Below are 20971 nucleotides of genomic sequence, written 5' to 3' on the forward strand. Positions count from 1 at the left end.
CGCTTCAGTGTGAGTGGGGTTCATCTTGGACCATGCACCGCCCTATGCTTAATGAGCCCCTTTCGTTTCTGGCGTCAGAAAGAAGATCCACATCGAGAAGCATATCGTACAATCCTCTTTTCCGATTTCTCTCCTTTTCCCTTTTTTCTTTTTTGGTTCAACCGCCTAATTGCATAGTGACAAACCAAGCCGAGGTTGTCAGCATGTGTACGAGATCAGTTCATGAAGCTTCTCAGCCTCTCGGCATGTTCCGATACTCTGACGCGTGAAAATGAGGGCCACTGTTCGGTCGGCCGTGGAGATGGCAGCGTCTTCCAGCGTGATCCTAGCAGATGCGGGGACATCGCTACAGTCATTGACTTTGGACAAACCCTTTTCCTCGATTTCAATGATGCGTTCGGCTATGCTTGCTAGAATAGCACTGTTCCAGATGCCTTCCTGTCTCGGGCCATTGTGGAGCACGTCGACTGCCCGGCGTCTGAGCTTCGGGTGCCGACAGCGGCTGGCCACAAGATACAAGGGGAGGATCATTCCCGTGTCGAATTTGGGATAATGGAGGATACGCCCCTCCGGCACAGTCAAACGCTTCGTTTCGACCAGATACGAGCCCATATCCACGAGCCTGGAGAAGTCTGGCAGCCAAGCGTCAAACTGCATCTCCGAGGCAAAGGACGGCGCCAGCGCCCAGACATGGACGGCCAGCCGTTGCATTTCCAGAAGAACGCAGTTGCGACGCTCCAACTCGGAGAGGTTTCGATCACTTCTGGCGCGAAATTCTGCAAAGGCTGCGGACCATTGTTGGAGGAAGTTGCTGGCGTCTGCACATCGGTCTGGGCTCGGTGCGTGTCGGCTCTTCACGCCGTGGATGATTGAGCCCATGCCATCGTTAAAAGAGTCTCTTGCTTGGTCGGGCGTATCGAACGTGTCTGGAACCTTGCTGGGCAGCTTCGGTGTCAACTCGGGCACCAAAAGCCTCCTGTCCATGCGGCGCACGGGGAACAACAAAGACTGCGTCATCAGCCTCTTGAAGATATGGCCGAGTTGGACTTCCAGTTCGTCGCCTGTCTCATGGCTGCTGTCTGTTTCTCGCGCCCGTGCATCCCCGCCATGCTTGACGTGCCACTCGCAAAAGAGGTAAAGCCCACTCGAGAGCTGGCGCAGCGCCGACTCGTAGTGGTTTTGAAACATCTCGAGACAGATGAAGAGCAGATTGCTGATCAAAAGCTCCACCGTGGAGGGCTTGGACGCCTCGTGCTCCATGCACCTCCGCATCTCGGCGACGGCAAGCGTGTACTGCTGCAAGGCGAACTGGTCGCATTCCCAGTCCGCCGTGCTCCTTTTGTGCATACCAGGCACCACGACATTCTCCCAATGCGAAGCCAGCGCAATCATCGCCCGTCGCAAAGAGCCCACGCCCGTCTGAGCAACCCGGAACGTCAGCCTCGTCCAGAAACTCGCATCAAAGTAGCCCGCCAATCTCTCGGCCACGACGTCTCGGAAGTACCTCAGGGCGCGGTATTCTTTGGGCGACTGGCCGGGAGTGTGCGCCAGCCGTTGACCGGTGAGCTTGGGCTGTGCCGGCTCCCACAGCACGACTCTTATTGCCGGCTCGTCGCGGGATTCTTGCGAAGACGCAGTTGCATATCTGCACTGACGCCCGCTCTTCTTACAGGCGGAACAGCGAGGCCTGCGCTGATCGCACCGCACGTGTCGAGATCTGCACGTCTGGCAGCCTCCTTTGCTCTTGGGCGCGTATCTTCGCCGCGCCACGTTCTCCGTGGATGTCACCATTTCACAGGGATAAGGAATGTCAAGTTTGACTGGATACGTAATACTTTTGCAAGTAGGTTGCGACGATCTTGCAAAAATCAAGAGCCGTACGAATACTTGCTTGACATGGATAGCATATGTACGCTTGAGAAAAGCAAGCATCCGCTCCTTTTGAGAGCTGGAAATGGGTTGCACAGTCTCAGGCGACCTGACGAGCCCAGATTGACGTCCTATCGGCGTTTGTCGTCGTAGGTCGCCTTATTTCCGCCTCGAGACTTTTCCTACCTAAATCTAGTGGGATACTGGGTAGTAATACGATTAACGAAAAATTGCCTAACAGGGATGGGATAGATACCTGGTACTCGTACTCGTGTCTAGAGCAGGTTGTGGAGAATGTCAGGCTGGAAGCCAACGCGGACTAGATCGGAAGGACAAAAGTCATATTCCCGAATCGACGGTATATTGATGCCGGTGTAAACATGTAAACATCGCACAGCATTTGTTCATTTCTGCTCAAGGCACATCATCATATCTTCAGCACTATGGAAACAATCCCCTCAAATCGTTACATCTTGCTGAACTTCGTTCTGCCGTTGAGGGCGCCCTTCTTCTTGGGATCCATATCGAGCCACGATGCTTTTATCTTCTTTCTCCCCCAGTATCGGTGTTCTTCTCTATTGTAAATCAATAAATCGAATTGCGATTCCTTTCAATTCAGGACGTCGGTATCGTTACCTGCGCAACGCCATCAACGACCTTCGCTACCGCCGCGTCCTCTCCAACGTCAGCAACTCCATTGGCGAGCTCCTTTCCTTCCTCGCCCCCTTTCGCGCTCTTCTCAACACCTCCAGCTCCTGCCGCAGCCGCAGCCTTTTGAGCCGCTTTCTTAGCCTTGGTCTTTTCTTTCTGGGCTGCTTTCTTCGCAGCAGCCTCTGCCTCTTCTTTTTGTTTCTTCTCCCTGTCGGCCTGGTTGCCGCCAAAGTACTCACGCCATTCATCGGCCTTCTTCTCGTCAATTCTTGTGAAGAGGTACTCTGCCTTGCCAATCTTATGGCCCGGCTTGATATATATGGGTAGCCAACCATTGGCAATGTCTTCCTCGGACGGGATCTGCAAGAATGGGCGGTCAAGTTGCTTCCGTATCGACGCACAAGTTGCTGGAAGATATGGTTCGAAGATGGCAGAGCAGAGGTAGATGAGATTGATCACAGTTCCCACGACGGCAGCAGCAAGGGTGGGATCGCTCGCAATGAGCGAATTGTCCAGACGGTGGGCCTGGATTAAGCCATTCCCGGCTTCTGCAATCTTCATCGCAACGAGAAGCCCGTTACGGAGGTGCACTGCCTCCATTTCTGCAAGATATTGGTTGAGAAGATCGGTAACCTCAGCCAAATGTTCCTTAAACGACGAAGGAAGGTTGTTGGGATCAAAATCCGGTATGATCCCAGAATAGGCTTTGGGAGAATTGACCAGTTTGATGACTCGGTTGACAAAATTCCCAAGTTTAGCAAGCAGCTCCGAGTTGTTGCCATCGATGAACGACCGCCACTCAAACTGCGTGTCGCCAGATTCTGGTCGGTTCTTGAGGAGATAATATCGCCAGACATCGGGAGGTACGCCGGTCTCCTTTGCATTATTCCCAAAAACACCGATACCGCGGCTCTTGCTGAACTTGCCGTTCTCGTAGTTGAGGTATTCCGTGGATGAAAGGTGGTGCAGCATTGTCCAGGACTCTCCTGTGCCCATCTGACATCCTGGAAACACTACCGAATGGAAAGGAACGTTGTCTTTCCCCATAAACTGATATAATTGAACATGTTCCGGATTCTTCCACCACTTTTCCCATTCGTCTGTGTAGTTAGCAGTGATTGATGGGTATCCAATACAAGCCTCGAACCAAACGTAAAAGACCTTATGCTCGTAGCCAGGGAGAGGCACAGGCACGCCCCATGCCAGATCTCGAGTGATACCCCTCTCTTTCAGACCTTGTTTTAGCCATGACTCGGTGATGACCTTCGCACTCCGCGACCACTGGCCCTTCTCAATTGATCGCTTATCAAACTCTTCGATCCGGGGCTGTAGCTCGTCGAGCCGCAGGTAAGAGTGTTTTGTCTCCCTCGTCACCGGAGTTGCCCCATCCACCTTACAGCGGGGGTTGATCAAGTCCAATGGATCTAAAAGGCTGCCACATTTGTCACACTGATCGCCGCGAGCATCGTCGTAACCGCACTTTGGGCACGTGCCTTCAACAAATCGATCGGCCAAGAATTTCCCGTGCTTTTCGCAGTATGGTTGACTGTTGATGTGTTCGGTCAGGTGTCCATTCGCATGGAGCTTTAAAAAGATATCTTGAGAGATCTCTGTGTGTTGTCTGGTAGGAGTGCGGCCAAAGTGGTCGAAACCCAGCTCGAACCACTCGTAGATTTCTGCATGGATTTTATTGTATTTTGCGCACAGCTCTTCTGGAGTGACTCCCTCCTCAAGCGCCTTCGTCTCGGTGGCGGTCCCGTACTCGTCAGTGCCGCAGATGAAAAGAGTTGGTCGACCGCGGGCTTTGTTGTACCTGGCGAAGGCATCGGCACTGAGCACGCTACCGACAATGTTGCCCAGATGAGGTACCTAGCAAAGAATGTTAGCCAGTGTCTTGCGGATGTCACCTGGGGGGACTTACATTGTTGACATAGGGCAGCGCAGATGTTATGAGGATATTTCGCTTGCCCTCTTGAGGGAGGATCTTTTCGGAGCCCATGGCGGGCGGAGCAGAGTTTGATGGCTGGAAGCAGGACTGGCGCAAGGACTGTTGTAGGACTTTGACAAGATAAGGTCAAATACCAACATTCGCAGCCCTTTTTCTCTATGTGTTGAGTCAATCCAGAAAAGCGGTGCGTGGTAGTGACATATAAAGCGGACTCGAGTCTGAAGGAGCACGAGGAGTCACCAAATCCCTTGCTCGTCGCAATAGCGGCGGCGGCGGCTACGGCGGCGCAGGCGAATGCCGAGGCGCGAAACGACGCGCTTACTTCCAAGTTCCTACTAGGTCGGTAATTTTTAAGCCTCATGGCGTGCCTCTCGATATTTCCTTCGTCTCTCGTCTGCATCCTTCCACTGACTATTATACTCTCGCTGTTTCGTGATACCCTGGGCCATCTCATTCTAGAGTGTTCTCGAAGCCCGAAGAGACCAAAAGCCTTATTGACTGATTTCTTCTGACTCAATCTAGTTCTACAGCATGGCCACCGATCCATTTGATGACCTCCTCGAGCTCGAGAACGACTACTACAGAGAAGGCTATGATGCCGGCGTGGCTGACAGCACCTATGCTGGTATGATCGAAGGCAAAGTATTTGGAATTGAGAAAGGCTACGAGAAAGCCTTGGAACTGGGCAAATTACACGGGCGTGCTCTAGTGTGGCGAGAGCGATCAGAGAAAGCGGTTTCTAAGGACGCTGCCACATTGGAGACTCTTGATTCTTCACGGCTGAGAGACATCATCCAAACTCTTTCGCAGCTGTCAGACAATACCCGCTTCCGAAGGCATGTGGAGGGTTTGTACGCTGCTTCCGACGGTGCTACCATCGCAAAAGACAACTCGGACGAAGCAGTGACCGAGTTTGACGACCGCATTACTAAGGCAAAAGCAAAGGCCAAGGTCATTGGAAATATTGTGGGAGAATCACTCAACTCGACCCCTGCCTCGAACGTGGGCATTGAAGATGCTACTGGCTTGCAAGCTCGACATTGACGACAGTGCGCTTAGCTTACTGTGGCCCTACGCCCTGGTTCTGGACGGAGGCTGTCAATCTTCCAGACGAGGTCCGAATGTATGCTGGACCAAGGGCCACTGCGTTCCGGCGGCCGTTGTGTGCCGGGGCACTTTCTGCAGATTTCCCCGCAAAGTGTCACCACTTCGATTGCCCAACTAATCCTGTTGGCGTTTAGGCACTGTCTATGCGTAGGTATGCAACGCCGATCCGCCACACTCCTTCGCACCTTTCGCCCTCAAGATCAGGAACGGATTGCGGGGTTCTCTAAGTTTCTTCAGACCATTGTCTGGGCATACTACCATGACAACTTCAAAAGCGAACCATGACGCCTGTGCGAAGACTCGTTCTCCGCATGAGTTGGACTTGGCTGACGATGGGAAGCTGGAATACCCCGCAAGCTACGAGATGGATACAAAGTCTGTGGCCATTGACTCAGTCTGCGACTCTTCTCAAGCCTTTAGAACGCAGGTTGCACGATGAGCGCGATCCCTAGCATACTGTCTCTGTTTCTGGCCGCTGTGGCCGTGGGTCAAATTCAACCCTCGGGTGTGACGAGACCAATCGTCCAGGATTGTGGCTTTAATGGAACTGTCGTCTGTGTGAATAAATATGTCAGTCTTGTTCTGTCTGATCAAGAGGTGTCACTAAGTCAAAGCAGGGCGCTGTACTGCCTTACCACTTCAACCGGTCCATCTCCAACAACAACGCCGACTACGACTTCAGGAACACAAGCGTTGGGAACGCCTCGACGTTTGACCTGCTTGATGGCGCAGATTTCGTTGTCTTCGAACGACAGCGTGGCATGCAGTACCTAGGATCAAATCCGAGCTACGAGTTCATGTTCGCAGTCTCCAAGGCCGTGCATGAAGCTCCAGTCTATGCTCCACAGCAGAATCTGTTGTTCATCTCCCAGTTGGCGCCTCCTCCCGGCTATCTGCCTCAGCTGGTCGTGAACTTGAACGATGACCCTCCAACGCTGAGCGAGTACCTCCCAAATCCACCGGTCTATGCTCCAAATGGCGGGACATTCCGGGACGGTCTCATTGTTTTCGGCGCGAGCGGAGGCAATGACAGTATTGGCGGAGGAGAGCAGAGAGTTTCGCTTCGAACGGTGGATCCTGCCACCAATCGTTCGACAGTGCTCCTGAACAACTACTTTGGGTTCTACTTCAACACCATCGACGACGTGGCTGTCCACCCTGTCTCGAAGGATATCTTCTTTACCGACCCGCAATATAGTTGGTTCAACGCCTTGACAGACACCGCCCCACAGTTACCCTGTGCAAGCTACCGGTTCAACCCAGCCACGGGTGCTACATTCCTCGTCGAGGATACTCTGGAGCAACCCAATGGCATCGCATTCTCCCCCGACGGCACAACCTTGTACATCTCCGATACAGGCGCTGTATCGGGGACTATCTCCCCCCAACTCGGCAGCCAGGGCACCACCTTCAACACCACGGGCAAACGCACCATCTACGCCTGGGACGTGTCGAACAACGGCACCAGAATCTCCAACAAGCGCGCCTTTTACCTCGCGCAGGACTGGGTCCCGGATGGATTGAAGGTGTCTCAAGAGGGGCTTGTGCTCACGGGGTCGGGTCACGGTGTCGATGTCCTGGACGATGCGGGCCAGCTGCTCATTCGGATTCAGACGAACTATACGGTTCAGAATTTCGCGTGGACGGGCGAGAACCTGACCACGTTGTGGCTCATGGGGAATAACGGCATCAGCAAGGTCGAGTGGAATATCACGGGGCAACGACTGACCTAATGGAGATTCTCTGTCGCGTTACCTAGGTAATTAATTCTAAATGCAAATTCTCAAAATGTAAAAGACGCAGAGGTACTAACTAGTATTGCCCGAGTCTCCTCCCTTGCGGGAAGTAGCAGACGAGAGGTGTCGATGTACAACGTGATCAATGACCCATCTGAGCACATGCTATGCAGGTGGCGGGTGCACGAAGCGAGAACGGCAATCATCACAATCACCCATCCACACGATTGCAATGATCATCACGTCTCGGGATCAAATCGAACAAGGGCTTTTGATACAGCACATCCCCCCCCTCCTTTTTTCATGTGACTGCCTATAATCATTTCGGCCCCTCGATGAGCACCTTAATCGCCTTGCCCAGCCTGACATCCTCAAACGCCTGCTCGGCCTCCTCGAACCCGACCTTCCTACTAATCAGCCTCTTGACATCGATTTTCCCCCCAGCCACCAGATCCACGGCCATGGCATAATCCCCGGGCCCGTAGCGGAAGCTTCCCCTGACGGTGAGTTCCTTCGTGCAGGCGGCCATGATGGGGAAAGTCATCTCGTCGCGACCCATGCCGCCCTGGACGTAGGAGCCGCCCATGCGCAGGGCGTGGATGGCGGTTTGGACGCTGGGTTCTGCGCCGGAGGCGTCGATGGCGACGTCGAAGCCGGCGGGGAGGTCGTTGTCGTGTCGGAGTTTCTGGGCGTTCTCCGCGGCCGAGAGGTCCTTGGACGGGACGAAGGTGGAGGTCGCGGCGAAGGATTGCGCAAACTCGAGTCTTGCAGTGTTGATGTCCACGGCGACGACCTTGCTCGCGCCCAGGGCCTTGGCCACCGCGCAGCAGAGCAGGCCCACGGGTCCGGCGCCGAAGACGACCACCGTGTCCCCTTGCTTGACGCCGGATTGTTTGGTGATGTGCACGCCCACGGCCAGGGGTTCCATCAGCGCGCCTTCCTCCAGCGTCATGTTCGGGGGCAGCTTGTAGCAAAAGTCCTCGGGCAGGAGGTAGTATTTGGCCAGCGTGCCGTCGTAAGGCGGCGTCGCTGCAAACGCCATGTCCGGACACAGGTTGTATTTCCCTTCCTTGCACCGCACGCAGTGGCGGCATGGGATTCCCGGCTCCATGGCCACGCGGTCCCCCTTTTTCAGCGTCTTGACACCACTCCCGACCTCGAGCACCGTGCCTGCGGATTCATGCCCCAGGACCATCGGCTCTTTCACCACGAAATGCCCTATTCGGCCATGTTGCCAGTAGTGCACGTCGGAGCCGCAGATGCCCGTGTAGTTGACCTGGAGGAGGACGTCTCGGGGGCCCGTGAGTTTGGGGACAGGGCGATCTTCAAAGCACACGTCTTTGATCCCGCGGAGGACGAACGAGTTGTTCTCCTACGTAACGCGTTTGTCAATACTCTCTGGTTGCGGAACTCCCAACAACGGCGACCTACCTTTGTTTGTGTTTCTGTGGCCATGGTCTGAAAGGTGAGAAGTGAACAAAGAGGCACGGTCAACTCGAAGCAAAGTGCGGGGTCTGCAAAAGTATAAACAGAAAGTTTTGACAGGGAAGATGTGAAATTGTTGCTGTGGGAAATCAGCTATAAACGTGGCGGTTGTTTAACCTGCGGACCGCCTTCCACTGTAAGTAACAAGACCTCATTATACCAGGATCGGGCCATGTCAAATGGCATTGCATATACCTAAGGTACACACCACCGGAGGGGATATACGCAGTTGAGAAATTTAGCCTAAACACCGCGACCTCAACAGCACGAGACGGTGCGGGGCATGGCCTCCATCATCATGACGAGACCGGCAGCGGAACAGCGCCGTCCCAAGGCTGCCGGCTTCGGCGTAGAATGGCCCGGGCCAGAGACCCAAGGCAAAGGCTCAATGGCCTTGCTCAATCTGGACAATCTTGTCGCAGTTGAGGAGTCCCAGAGGGTCGAATGCTTGCTTGAGCTACATCCAGAGATTAGTTTCGACGAGTCTGATAGAGTCAAATGACTAAAGCTGACCTTGCGCATTGCATCGACAGTTTCTTCCCCGAGCTCTTCGCGCAGGTACTCGCGCTTCTTCAGCCCAACACCATGCTCGCCCGTGACTGTCCCCTCCATGGCGATGGCACGGCGGATCATCCGATGGACCAAGTCTTCAGCAGTCTTCTTCTCGGTGTCATTGTAGAGGAGGATGGCTAGAAAAGGTCAGCTCTGGGCCGAACGGCGCGCTGCAGTGTAGATTCCTTACTATGGAAGTTCCCATCTCCCACATGTCCACAGATGCCTCCAATCAAGCCACTGCTGGCCACATCATCATGGGTTTCTTGAATGATGTCCGCCAGTCTGCTGATAGGGACAGCCTGTCTCATGTCAGTTTTATCTAGAAGCCTCGATATGGTACAACTTACCACATCCGTAGTCCAAACATGGTCACTGTTGTTTTTCCGCATTGCCATGACACTCCAGAGGGCCTCTTTCCTCGCACTCCACAGTTCCGCAGCCTCGTCGTCGTTCTTGGCGAATTCAAAGCTCTGATTTTTAGTCCCTTTGGCGATGTTCCGGATGATCTTGATCTGTTCCTTGACGCCTTCAGGTGTGCCGGCAAACTTGAAGAAGAGGGTAGGAGCTTCCTGCCACGGCCTGCTGGTCATACCGCTTTTGTTGATGCAGCGCATTTGCACATCGTCCAAGATCTCCATTCCCGCAAGCTGGATACCTTCGCCAACAACTCTCGCAACACACTCCGCTGCAGAATGGATGGTGGGAAAGGTCGCAACGGCAACAGACTGGCTTTTCGGGAGGACCGTGATCTTCAAGGTGGCTTCGGTAACAATGCCTAGAGTGCCTTCGCTGCCGATGAACATCTGAGTCAGGTTGTAGCCAGCGCTAGATTTGCGGGGTCTCCTTCGTGTCTTGATGATGGTGCCGTCGGCGAGAACGACCGTAAGAGAGACGACCCAGTCGCGCATGGTGCCATATCGGTACGCATTTGTTCCGGAACAGCCTGTGCCGACCATGCCTCCAATCTTTGCTCCTGGGCCTGGATCTGGTGGGAAAAACATGCCATGTCCCTTTAGTTCTTCATTGAGGTCTTCCCAGCCCAGTGCGGGTTGTACGACGATATCCAAGTCTTGAGTTCGCAGTTCCAATATCTTGTCCATTCTGGCCATGTCGATACATATTCCTCCTCGTGTGGGCGCAAAGTGGCCTTCGAGACTGGTACCGCCAGAGAGTGCGGTGACGGGGATCTTTCGTTCATGACACACTTTCATGATCTTGGAGACTTCTTCGGTAGTTGCGGGGTATACGATGGCAAACGGCCGTTCATTAGGTTTCGTTGTGTAGGAAGAAAATTCGGAACCAGAATGCGCTTCGAGGTCGTCGGGAACCGTTGAGACGTTATCCTTGCCCACGATTTGAGCAAAGTCAACCCAAGCGGCCTGCAAATTAGAGGTTCGAGTATCATGTTGGGGCGGCTGCGCTCGAGGCAGAGGAGTCGTGGAAGAGGCGTCCAAGGGCCGTTCTCCCCTCTTCCCAAGGTAGTAGGCTGCGGCTGCGACGGACAGAATCACTTAAGTTGTTAGCAGGGAAAAGATGCGCCAAAGGTGGGAACAGTACCGAAGCTGAGGCTGAGTGTTCTGCCCCCGGCACCTCCTCCACGAGAACTTGCGGCTTTTATATATTGTTCCTCCGAGGCTCTTTCACGCTTCAACCTGTCTGCGGTGCTCTGGTACAGCTGTCCTCGAAAAGACAAGTTTTCTTTCGCGTCGCCTTTACTTTGCTCTTCGAGCTTTGTGTGCGAGTTGTGGAATGACCTCGCAGCCCAGGGAGCAAAGCAGGACCTTTCGCGCTCGGCACATCGCAGGAGGGAGCCGACGGGGCGACTGAGTCGGGCGATTGACTTCATGGTGGATTGTGGGCGCAGTGGTGGATGAATCGCTGGTGCCGATACTCAACGCATTTTCGAAGGTTGCCTGAAGAGATATATAGAAACAGCCAGGCTTGCTGTCAAGGAGATTGCAGCGACACGACACTCGAGCGGCGGTACGAATTGCGGAGAAGTTCTAAGAGGAGCGGAAGGGCACCGCTTAGTTGATGGTGTGCTTTGGGTGTGTCAATGGGATCGACTGGAAAATGACGATGTTTCCCCGAGGCCGCGCGACCCCAGATTTGAGAAGTCCGGTCACTCGGCGACCCATCGTCGTCTGATAGGTTTCGTATCTTTAACGAATACTACCTAGTAGCGACACAGGAAATGGGTATGGCAATGCTTAGTGTTGGGTCCTGTCGTCGCTCACAAGTCCGCTGCCAGTGTCCAAGAGCTGCCTTGTGCACGCCTATTCGTGAGACATCCATAAGCTCCTTGCAGGTACTTCGTGCGTGTCTTTCGGAGCCTTCACATTCTCCCCGGGCACCATCAATAGTACCAACTATCGTAGAACAGACTTGACACTGTTACACTCTCCGACCATCAACATGCTGTGATAAGCGAACGTTTACCGCCTTGACTACGCATTTCTGTCCTTCAGTTCTGAGCACGCTTCTCGTGAGAAGGCCGTGGCCAAGAATGAAGTCACGCCATTCTCTACGAAATGGCAGGCAAGAACAGCAAGCATCCAATGCAGTATACGAGGTAGAAATCTGTGACATGTTGGCGGCGGCGGCGGAGGAGGCGGGCCGCCGAACCGCCAGGTCGCGCAAGCAGCGTCTGCCCAGGTGCGCTCTGTGACGGGTGCAGTTTCCCCATAACAAGGCTGTCCAGGCTCACTGGGCTCGTAGATGGGCGCAAGTCAAGGGGATCGAGCCCTGTGGACTGTGGCGAGACAAGACCCAGCGCAAGTCTTTACCAATCCGCGTCGATGAAGAGCTCCCCGCAATAGGTGGGAACCAGCTTAAGGCGTGATCCGATGCGCCGATATGCGAGCCCCATGTAATAGTATTTTCCCGAGGCACAGGGCTTTCTTTCTGGAGTTTATGTACATTGTATCTAATGCTAGATTTCTAAAGAATTCACAGGGATATTATCATCGACGTATAAGTAGGTCTAGGAGCCATCATATAATGTCTTTCTCCAGCATCCCGATCCTGGATCTCTCGCTGGCGCGGGACCCGGCCACGAAGCCGCAGTTCCTCGTCGATCTCCGCCATGCGCTGTTGGAGGTTGGGTTTCTGTACATCAAAAACACGGGGATTCCCCAGGATCTGACCGACGAGGTCATGGCGCTGGGCAAGTCCTTCTTCGACCTCCCCGAGGAGAAGAAGTTGGAGATCGAGATGAAGAACGCGCCTTCGTTCTTGGGTTACAACAAGCTCGGGATGGAAATCACGCGGTTCAAGACCGATTGGCGCGAACAGATTGACCTGTCGACGCCTCATCCTATTCCAGGCCCCAATGACCCCCTTTACAGGAACTTGTTGGCGCCGAACCAGTGGCCGGATCCCGCTGCCCTGCCGCGGTTCCGGGAAGTGTACGAGGAGTACATGGCGCGCATGGGCGACATGAGCATGGAATTTACGAGTTTGATCGCCGAAGCCATCGGCCTTCCGACGGACGCGTTTGCGCAGTTCTTCGACGAGGCGCAGCAGCACAAGTTGAAGATCGTCAAGTATCCCGACTTGGAGGAGTTGGGTGTTGAGGGCGAAGCGCAAGGCGTGGGCCCCCACAAGGACAGCATGCTCACAAGTTACCTCCTGCAGGCAAGCCACCATCGCGGACTGCAGGTGCAAAACGCCGAGGGCCAGTGGGTCGACTGTCCGCCGATCGACGGGACGCTTGTGGTCGCCATCGGCCAGGGTATGGAGGCGTTGACACAGGGCGTCTGCCAGTCGACGACGCACAGAGTGCAGAGTCCGGCCCGGGGGTCCGGAGCGCGGTATAGCATTCCATTCTTCCAGGGCGTCAGCTACGACGCGACCTTCGAGAGCATGGACGTGCCGGACTCGGTCAAGCAATTGCGAGCGGACATCCTGGCCAAAAGGGGCGGCCAGAGACTGGACGATATCGAGTTTACCTTTATCAAGGGCATGTGGAGTCGACTGGGCGAGGCCACCCTGATGAACAGGATCAAGAGCCACCCGGACGTCGGCGAGAGATGGGTAAGTAGTCTTCCCGCCCGAGACTGCCGCATCACAAAGAGAAGTTCATACTGATTCTTGCTGGCTGTGAATAGTATCCCGAACTGCTGAAGAAGATCCGCGCAGACCAGGCCGACGAGGCCGCCAAATTCGCCGCCGCCGAGAAGGCTGCAGCGAACAAGTCGTCGACGTCGATTCCAGCCCAGCCGCAGTCCATCCAAGCGCATTAGGGGGGGTAGGAATAAAAACTAAAAATGTAGAATAGGAAAGCTCCAAGATCGAGCTGTGTTCCATCAGTCTTGCATCTGATCCTTTCTTCTTGAAACCCGTAAAGCACCAACGGAAGGCTTGACTACAGGCCACAGATCTTTCAACCGCAACGAACTCCAAGACTTATCTTTCGATCTCAGCGGGCTATCCGCACACTCTGAAAGCCCTATTGATACTGATCTCCTCGTTCCGCACCGTATCCGCCTTCATCTTCATGCAAGAGTTCTGGTCTCGGTGAAAAAGAAGTCTAGATACCGAAAGTGTTGGGCAGGGTACCTATAGCATACGCCATGACATCCACAAGTATCTCGTACAATAAGGGGCTATCGTTACAAACTATCGAGTACCTGGACCCTCGGAGGCCCTCAGAAAGGTGCCCGGCAAGCCGACTTCAGAAACAAAATGGCACAGTCTGACACCCTTCGTAAGTGGAGGATCCTACTCTGCTCAAGAGCAGGATGGGATACCTTTTGTAAGTGAAGGATCTCGCTATACTCATGAGCAGGTAGGATACCCTTTGTAAGTGAAGGCTCTCGCTATGCTCAACAGGAGACAGGATACCCTTTGTAACTGAAGATCCTACTATACTCAATAGCAGATAGGATACCCTTTATAAGTGAAGGATCCCGCTATGCTCAAGGGCAGATAAGATACCCGTTGTAAGTGAAGATAATCTAACAGCCAATAGTGAATCACTTCTACTTTGTTGGCGGCGTACCCTCTTTTCGTAAGGACTTGTGCCACTTACAATATTTTTGAAGTCGGCTTGCCAGGTATCTCAGTGTTGAATGTACTACCAAGCCAATTTCAGGTGATTTACCCCGCTTTGTCTCCATATTATGGCAAAGAACAAAGGAAACAGAAGTGAAGGTCTATCATTCAGGTATGTGTCTTCACTAAGGAAGAAGGTAGAGCCTCTGGCGAGATGTAAGCACTGTAGGCGATAGGGGGCGAGATATGTGTAACTGGGCGGTATGGTGTTTGTGTTTCTAAGGTGAATATCTGACAGTTTATCTACTACCTAGGTGATGGATGCCAAGACACTAATGGCTCAACAGCAGAAATGGCCGAGTCTATATCCAATATGGTAAGGCATCTGCCAAGAGCGCCTAAGCCTAATAGGGTTAGGTATTAGACTCGCATAGCCGGCCACCCATTCTCCAAAACTCATTCGAGTAGACCAATATCCGTACACACAACAAAACCCCACTGAAAAGGCGGCTGCGAAAATGTCGATTTGTGCCTTTTCCCACTTTTGTGCTCAATATCCTCCCAAAGAAGGAAAAAAAAAAAAATTCAGCAAAAACCGACCGCGGGAAGATTCGAACTCCCAATCTTTGGTGCGCACGTGACCGAAAACCAACGCCTTAACCATTAGGCCACGCGGCCGCGACTGGACCAAGACAAACTCATGGAGTTTTTCTGGGTGTTTTATACCAAAGTGCTAGAGGCTTCAATAAATATCGGTAAGATATTGATCTTGGCTAGTCGGACCCACAATAGGGCTAGTATATCATTGGTCCGCAAAAGTCACCGGATACTGCCTATTTAACACCAAAAGTGGCACTTTTCGACCTAGTATAACCTTTTAAATTAGTATAGCGACTATATTGTTTGAATTTTCAAGTTAGTAAGTTAAAGCTTATCCTGAAATCTACTATTAGATACTATAGTTATAGATTTTGATAATCTATAAGGATTTGGAGTCGATTCTTTCTTTTGCTCCCTCTATAGCGTTCCCGACGGTTCCCGCACGATTTCTATTGGCGATCGGATGGCAGGCCCGCCACTTGTGTACACGCCTTACCTGATGGGGTATGAGCTAGGCTTGGAGGCTTGGCGTGTTTACAACACGCTAAGACCTCTCTTTCTTCCATACCAGCAGAGACAGATCAGCAGACAATCAGACCTTTGCTCATGTTTCCATTTGTTTCCTGCTATAACAATTTCAAAGGAACCTGCAATGCATTTTGATTGTGGTATGTCTACCTATTTCAGAGCAAAAGGAAAAGAGGAGTCTTCAGTCATGATCAGGAAGGATTTGCACCCATGATACTCCCACAGCGTCATCGCAGCTCCCAGCTTGTTCTGTCATCGACTTCCTGATATCCCCTGGAAACGCCAGCTTGGGAATGTCTGCAATAGAGACATTTGTACCGCCTGGTACCTTCAATCTTCACCCTGGCCGCGGACGAGAGACCTTGTTTCAATTCGTGTCATCCACCTTACCACAGACCTCGAACTTCTGCTCTCCCACGGTTTTGTAATCTCGAATGGTTTTGAGGTAGGCTCGTGGCTTCACAGGAACTTGGTGAAAGCCAATGTGTATGGTGTCTTTGCCACTGAAGAACTCGTAAACCGTAGCATGCAGCGACCCTTGTGTCACTATGAACTCTTCGATATCGTGTTGTCCCTTCAGGATCAGGGGAGCTCTCCTACCTTCCCCTATCAGGTCCCCGATTTGAATCATCGGCATAAACTCTGATGGAACAATCCATTGCTGCACGGCCATGTGAGCTAGTTCCGTGGGAAGGGCAGAGCATGCTACAAGGCATGGGTGTGCGGTGCGATAAAGTTCAACTTGTGCAACAGTTCCCTCGACTGGTGCATAGCCTGATCTCCAGCTGTTCCATTGGCTACATAGGGTGACCATTGGTGTCGCAGAGGGCAGCATACCAGCCCAGCAAGGCGGTTTTCCAGTCCGGTCGTAGCATTCTTTCTCTTCCTCAGACCAATCGTATTTGATCATGGCCATTCTGCCGAACGGATGAAATTTGCCGAGATCGATCATGCAACCCTTTCCCCTGTCGGTATTGTTAGTATGCATCATACTAGGGGCCCTCATCACCTAGACTTACATGCGTCTGCATTCCCTCATAAGAGGGAGAAATAGTGTAGCGTCTTGATTGGCATCCAAATGTCCAGCCAGGCCAGAACGATCGTCCCCTGCAACAGATGTGAACGTACCGCCCATACTTGTTCTGCCGCCACCCCCGCCAAGTTTTGACGGACCAGCTCCCGCTTGGCCTGAATTCTGAATGATAAGACTGTCGTCTGCAGATTCGGCACTCGTGTATGTGATGATGCGAGCGATGTTTTCCACGATAGCGGCAGAGGTCCCGTACAGAAGCACTCGGCGACGATTCAAAAATGACGCATCAGGGAATTTGTGTGTCATCCAGCCTTTCAATCCGGGATCTTGGTGCCAGAAGCTAGTCGGAATGCTCTCCTTGCGGATCAAATATCCCTCTTTGTCGTCAACCATGGTTAGAAGATAGTCCCATGTGGCCTCGAAGGTAAAAATACCCCCACCAGCAAGACCTTGACCATACTGCATATACTGGAAGGTTGTGCCATCCTCAGAGACGCGTGCATGCTGCCGCTTGATCTCGACGAAAATCGAAGTTCCGTTGACGTGGTCGAGGCGTAGATTGGCCGTGATGGGACAGCAGAGAGGATTTCGGGCCAAGAACTCCGGCGTGCCTGAGCCTGTACGAGCGACGTCGTCAAATGCTTTCCAGATCTTGTAGCGCAGATCTAGTTCGGGATCGTTCACGCGTGAGATAACGCTAAAAGGCTGCGGCTCGACTGCGACTCCTTCTCGCAGATACTCGATTCCAGAGTATGGGTTTCGCCTCGAGAAGTCAGCAAGACACTCCTGCCGGCAAAGCAAACTTACAATCTGATTCCTGGATTTTGAAGGTGTGTCACCATATTTTCGAACGCCTCAGGGAGGTTGTTTTTGTGCATCACGAAGGGAGCAAGAAGTGGTGGTAGTGGGCTGAATCTTGCCATAGCTACTGGGACAAGACTTCTGAATAGTCTCTGGCCTTCCCCTCTGCCGGCATGTGCGACTTTGCTGTAATAGTACCGTGGAATGAAAGCAACCCAGTCTGGATCGTTCATACCGCTGATGACAAGTGCTTGACAGTCTTTGACTTGCTGCGCAGTCAAGATCACCTGGCCTCTGAAATTCTTCATGGTGCGGTAGCCATAACTGAAAGCGTCTTGTACCACATCGATGGAATAGTCGAAGGACTTGAAGTCGATCGGAATCAAAACATTTGCATCAGAGTCTTTATACTTCGTCAGCAAGCTGAAGAAGCGATCCGTCTGGTCTTCAGGGACTGTCGACAGTTGAGAGTCTGGGAGAATCAAAGCTCCATCGTTAGGAGCGTTCTCGAAGCCTCTGACGAAAAGAGGGCTTCTGGCTGCAGCGGTGGATATGTCGGCTCGGACTGCATGAGCTGCCATTAAGCGCAAGCCTTTTCGCATCCGGGTTTTCCAGAAGGCCTTTTCGTCTTGCTCTTGCTGCTCACTTTGGAGGGAATCATTCTGCGTATTTGGAGCTACTGAGGCAGGCCCGGGCAGGCCTGGATGTAGAGTGGCCATGTTGGAACAAACAGAGGGTTGGGGCTTGAAAGGGAAGTGCTGGTGAGAGAGTAGTCAGAGGAAAGAGAGAGACTAGATCGAAGTTTCGCAGTGACGACAGTAGATCAGAAAATTTGGCATGGCCAGAATTCACTGCTCACAGTATTCACTACCAGATAGGTGTCACTGCCTGCTTGGCTGGAAAAAAGTCGCCAAGTAACACAGATACATCACAGCAAACAGTCTCTTTCAAAGGCCTCACTTCAAATTGAGCCTCCTCATGTTTACCCTTGGTCCGTCTGAATTCCAAACCCAACAACTCCATCAAGCCTTCTGTGTTTGGTATTTCAGCCACACCTCGATCTTCATCCTGTCCTCATCGACCTTCTCACATCATGGCTACCTTTGACTTCGCGCGAATGCGACCTGACCAGTACAATCTCTACGATGCCGCAAGCGCCGTGGACTTCCAGAACATGGTCGAAGATCTCATGAATGTGGTCAGAACCAACGCAGCCGCCTTTGAAGAACGTGATGCCGAGCTTAGCACCTTCTTGAGGCTTCTCCTTGAGAGCGAAGACGCGTGGCAACTTGCAGCCCAGGTTGTACCTGAGTTTCGATATCCACAGTAAGTATTTCTCTGCTGCCTTCTCTCCTACCGGATGAGGAACTCTCGAATGAACCAGAACTAATCTCCCCATCAGAGACCGTGATTTAGGGGAGGAAGACACTCTTCTCAATCACATCTTGAGAGCAGTGGAGGACAAGAGACCACGTGCACCCTACAACGACCCAAAGGTTGCAGCAGAGAAAGCGGTAATGAGACTAATGTTTCGAAACTTGGTTGAGTATATCGAAACTCACGGCAAAGGTGTCACTCGTGCAACTCCCCAGGAGCTGGAGGAGATTGAGGATATGGGACACGCACAATGAAGATACTGGAGAATTAAAAGCCATAAGAGCTCGGGTGCTACGAGGCACTGAGGAAAACACATGGCCAAGGACGACAGCACGCAACGTCGAACAAGAACAAGAGCTCGGGTGCTGTGAGGGAAAACACATGGCCAAGGACGACAGCATGCAAAGTCAAACAGAAAGAACTGAGGGCGGACGTGTACGTTGACTTAGTCGAATCACAGACTATTTTCGTGACGCGACACGCAGGTAGACAGATTCAATACAAAGGCATTGCCACGAAGCTGGCTACTGTGACCACTCTCTCGCTCCCTCATTCGCGCTAGCCTGGATGTTACACTGCGGGACTACCAATTCAGCCAGTCCGACATGAAATCGGTCCAGAAGTCTTCCTCGTCGTGCGCACGGCCAGGGTTTCTTACCGCGGTTGAGCCCCTTGATTTGGGATCTCGTACACGGCCTTTCTCGTCGATGAAGGAGTTGACGAGCTCATAGGCCGATTCCGGATGATGACAGCCGCCAACCTCATCGTTATGAAAACCTTGGGATGCCTCCGATGAGCCGACCTGCTGCATGACTGCTGTCAATATCTTGTCGAGCCAGCCCAAAAGGTGCGGAGCCAGCAAGACCGTGTTTGTCTTGGCCTGCGCCACCAGGTCAGCCATAAGAGTTCGAAAGCGCCCGACATAGAGATCTGTGAGTGGTGGATGACCCAGGAGGGAAGAACCCGCTCTGCCCAGTTCTAGCACTTCAGCCCTCTCCAGACGAGCGAGGCAAAAGAGAGCGGTGATCAAGTGCCCCCACTCGATGGTGCCCAGCTGGACAAGGTAGCCGAGCTTCTGGCTCAGGATGTGAGACAGGAGTTCTTCGAATTGCTCGACGCACACTCGCGCATCCTGGGCGGACATGGACTTTGCACTCGAGCCCTTCAGCACACTGTATCCCGCGACGAAATGGTAGCTCGACCTCAAGCTCGCAGACGTCTCTGGCTGTAGGTATGTTGTCTTCCACTCGGCGAGGCCCTGCGATGGCAAAATGCGAGGTTCAGACCGGTTCTGGTCTATCCGATGTAGGCTTACAAGGTGTAGCAGCTCGACCAGCGCAGAGGCTTCCTTGTCGATAGACCGTGGCGAAACCTCAGCCAGCAAGCTCGCCGCGTTCCGCAAGCTCTCGATACACCGCATGTTCTCGGGCCTGTCGTAGCCGAGCACGGCGCCAAAGCAATTGATGTAGTAGCACAGCAAGAATGCTCGAACAGCGTTCACATCTTCTTCCCCAGAGGGTGATGAATTGCCGTCTCTGGCAAATCTCCTGGGGAGCCCGAGATCGGCGACCATGCCGTTGGCAAGTTGCAGGAGCTGGTAGTACTGGAGGGTCTCGGGGTCAAACCGGTGGTGATACCACAGCAAGTAGGTCAGCAAACTCTGGAACAACTCCATGCTCTTCTGGCCCCGGACAATGACTCGGTCGGCGAGCACATGTCTAAACACCTCGCCCGCTTGCCGTTCGAACTCTGGGTCGGCGCTGCTCCCTGTGAGGACGGCTGCGAGGAGCATGATTGGCGAGGACGATAAGAGTCCGTCCAGGGTCGACAGCGGTAGGTGGATGGCAAGTGGCACTGCTTCGACCATGTCCTTGTAGCGGCCCAGAAACACGGAGCATTGGTGAGCATGAACATCTTGTACAGCAGCCCAAGTGCCTGGCAAAGGCTCTCTGACGTCCAGTGCTGTGAGCAGGGCACGGCCGAAAGTATCCGGAGCATCTGCAACAGCCGGCGACGCTGATGCGGATGGGTTTGTGGTGGTGGATGTTTGTGGACCGTCAAAGTAGTGGCTTTCTTTACCATTGTCCTGCAAGCACTCCGCCTTCCCAGCCCAGGCTCGCAAGAGAGCATTGGTACCTTCGCTCGCAAACCGCCCTCTCACTCTGGCAAGGCATCAGCTCGGTTCTTTCCCTCAACCACCGCGTTCGATCTTCCGTACCTTTTCTGCGGCGCCGTGCGCTTGACTGCCTCGTGTGGCACACATCTAAGTCCGCCATCCTCGCACCT

The 20971-nt window shown here is 53.1% G+C and overlaps 10 protein-coding genes and 1 non-coding gene across 11 annotated transcripts; 4 read left to right on the forward strand and 7 right to left on the reverse strand.

Annotated features, from left to right (window-relative positions):
* Positions 1-198: 198 nt before the first annotated feature.
* Z520_02549 (uncharacterized protein) lies at positions 199-1791 on the reverse strand (the record flags this gene model as incomplete). Its single annotated transcript, XM_016773063.1, has 1 exon — positions 199-1791. One exon carries the CDS (start codon positions 1789-1791, stop codon positions 199-201), a length of 1593 nt encoding a protein of 530 aa, XP_016636533.1.
* Positions 1792-2484: 693 nt separating this feature from the next.
* Positions 2485-4519, reverse strand: Z520_02550 (uncharacterized protein; the record flags this gene model as incomplete). The annotated part of the gene is made up of 2 exons (XM_016773064.1): positions 2485-4389; positions 4442-4519. 2 exons carry the CDS (start codon positions 4517-4519, stop codon positions 2485-2487), a joined length of 1983 nt encoding a protein of 660 aa, XP_016636534.1.
* A 480-nt stretch (positions 4520-4999) lies between these two features.
* Positions 5000-5512, forward strand: Z520_02551 (uncharacterized protein; the record flags this gene model as incomplete). Its single annotated transcript, XM_016773065.1, has 1 exon — positions 5000-5512. The coding sequence occupies one exon, from the start codon at positions 5000-5002 to the stop codon at positions 5510-5512; it is 513 nt and encodes a 170-aa protein (XP_016636535.1).
* Positions 5513-6010: 498 nt separating this feature from the next.
* Z520_02552 (uncharacterized protein) lies at positions 6011-7308 on the forward strand (the record flags this gene model as incomplete). The annotated part of the gene is made up of 2 exons (XM_016773066.1): positions 6011-6145; positions 6193-7308. 2 exons carry the CDS (start codon positions 6011-6013, stop codon positions 7306-7308), a joined length of 1251 nt encoding a protein of 416 aa, XP_016636536.1.
* Positions 7309-7630: 322 nt separating this feature from the next.
* On the reverse strand, positions 7631-8766 carry Z520_02553 (uncharacterized protein; the record flags this gene model as incomplete). The annotated part of the gene is made up of 2 exons (XM_016773067.1): positions 7631-8683; positions 8743-8766. 2 exons carry the CDS (start codon positions 8764-8766, stop codon positions 7631-7633), a joined length of 1077 nt encoding a protein of 358 aa, XP_016636537.1.
* Positions 8767-9181: 415 nt separating this feature from the next.
* Z520_02554 (uncharacterized protein) lies at positions 9182-11197 on the reverse strand (the record flags this gene model as incomplete). Its single annotated transcript, XM_016773068.1, has 5 exons — positions 9182-9253; positions 9310-9485; positions 9539-9650; positions 9699-10861; positions 10909-11197. The coding sequence occupies 5 exons, from the start codon at positions 11195-11197 to the stop codon at positions 9182-9184; spliced, it is 1812 nt and encodes a 603-aa protein (XP_016636538.1).
* A 1154-nt stretch (positions 11198-12351) lies between these two features.
* Z520_02555 (uncharacterized protein) lies at positions 12352-13595 on the forward strand (the record flags this gene model as incomplete). Its single annotated transcript, XM_016773069.1, has 2 exons — positions 12352-13386; positions 13461-13595. 2 exons carry the CDS (start codon positions 12352-12354, stop codon positions 13593-13595), a joined length of 1170 nt encoding a protein of 389 aa, XP_016636539.1.
* Positions 13596-14942: 1347 nt separating this feature from the next.
* On the reverse strand, positions 14943-15024 carry Z520_02556. Its single transcript has one exon. It is a non-coding gene; the product is annotated as a tRNA-Arg (tRNA).
* Positions 15025-15841: 817 nt separating this feature from the next.
* Z520_02557 (uncharacterized protein) lies at positions 15842-18027 on the reverse strand (the record flags this gene model as incomplete). The annotated part of the gene is made up of 3 exons (XM_016773070.1): positions 15842-16439; positions 16494-17270; positions 17315-18027. 3 exons carry the CDS (start codon positions 18025-18027, stop codon positions 15842-15844), a joined length of 2088 nt encoding a protein of 695 aa, XP_016636540.1.
* A 374-nt stretch (positions 18028-18401) lies between these two features.
* Positions 18402-18939, forward strand: Z520_02558 (uncharacterized protein; the record flags this gene model as incomplete). The annotated part of the gene is made up of 2 exons (XM_016773071.1): positions 18402-18634; positions 18711-18939. The coding sequence occupies 2 exons, from the start codon at positions 18402-18404 to the stop codon at positions 18937-18939; spliced, it is 462 nt and encodes a 153-aa protein (XP_016636541.1).
* Positions 18940-19268: 329 nt separating this feature from the next.
* On the reverse strand, positions 19269-20477 carry Z520_02559 (uncharacterized protein; the record flags this gene model as incomplete). The annotated part of the gene is made up of 1 exon (XM_016773072.1): positions 19269-20477. The coding sequence occupies one exon, from the start codon at positions 20475-20477 to the stop codon at positions 19269-19271; it is 1209 nt and encodes a 402-aa protein (XP_016636542.1).
* Between the last annotated feature and the right edge of the window lie 494 nt (positions 20478-20971).

This window comes from Fonsecaea multimorphosa (assembly GCF_000836435.1).
Source record: "Fonsecaea multimorphosa CBS 102226 unplaced genomic scaffold supercont1.3, whole genome shotgun sequence".
NCBI lineage: Eukaryota > Fungi > Ascomycota > Eurotiomycetes > Chaetothyriales > Herpotrichiellaceae > Fonsecaea > Fonsecaea multimorphosa.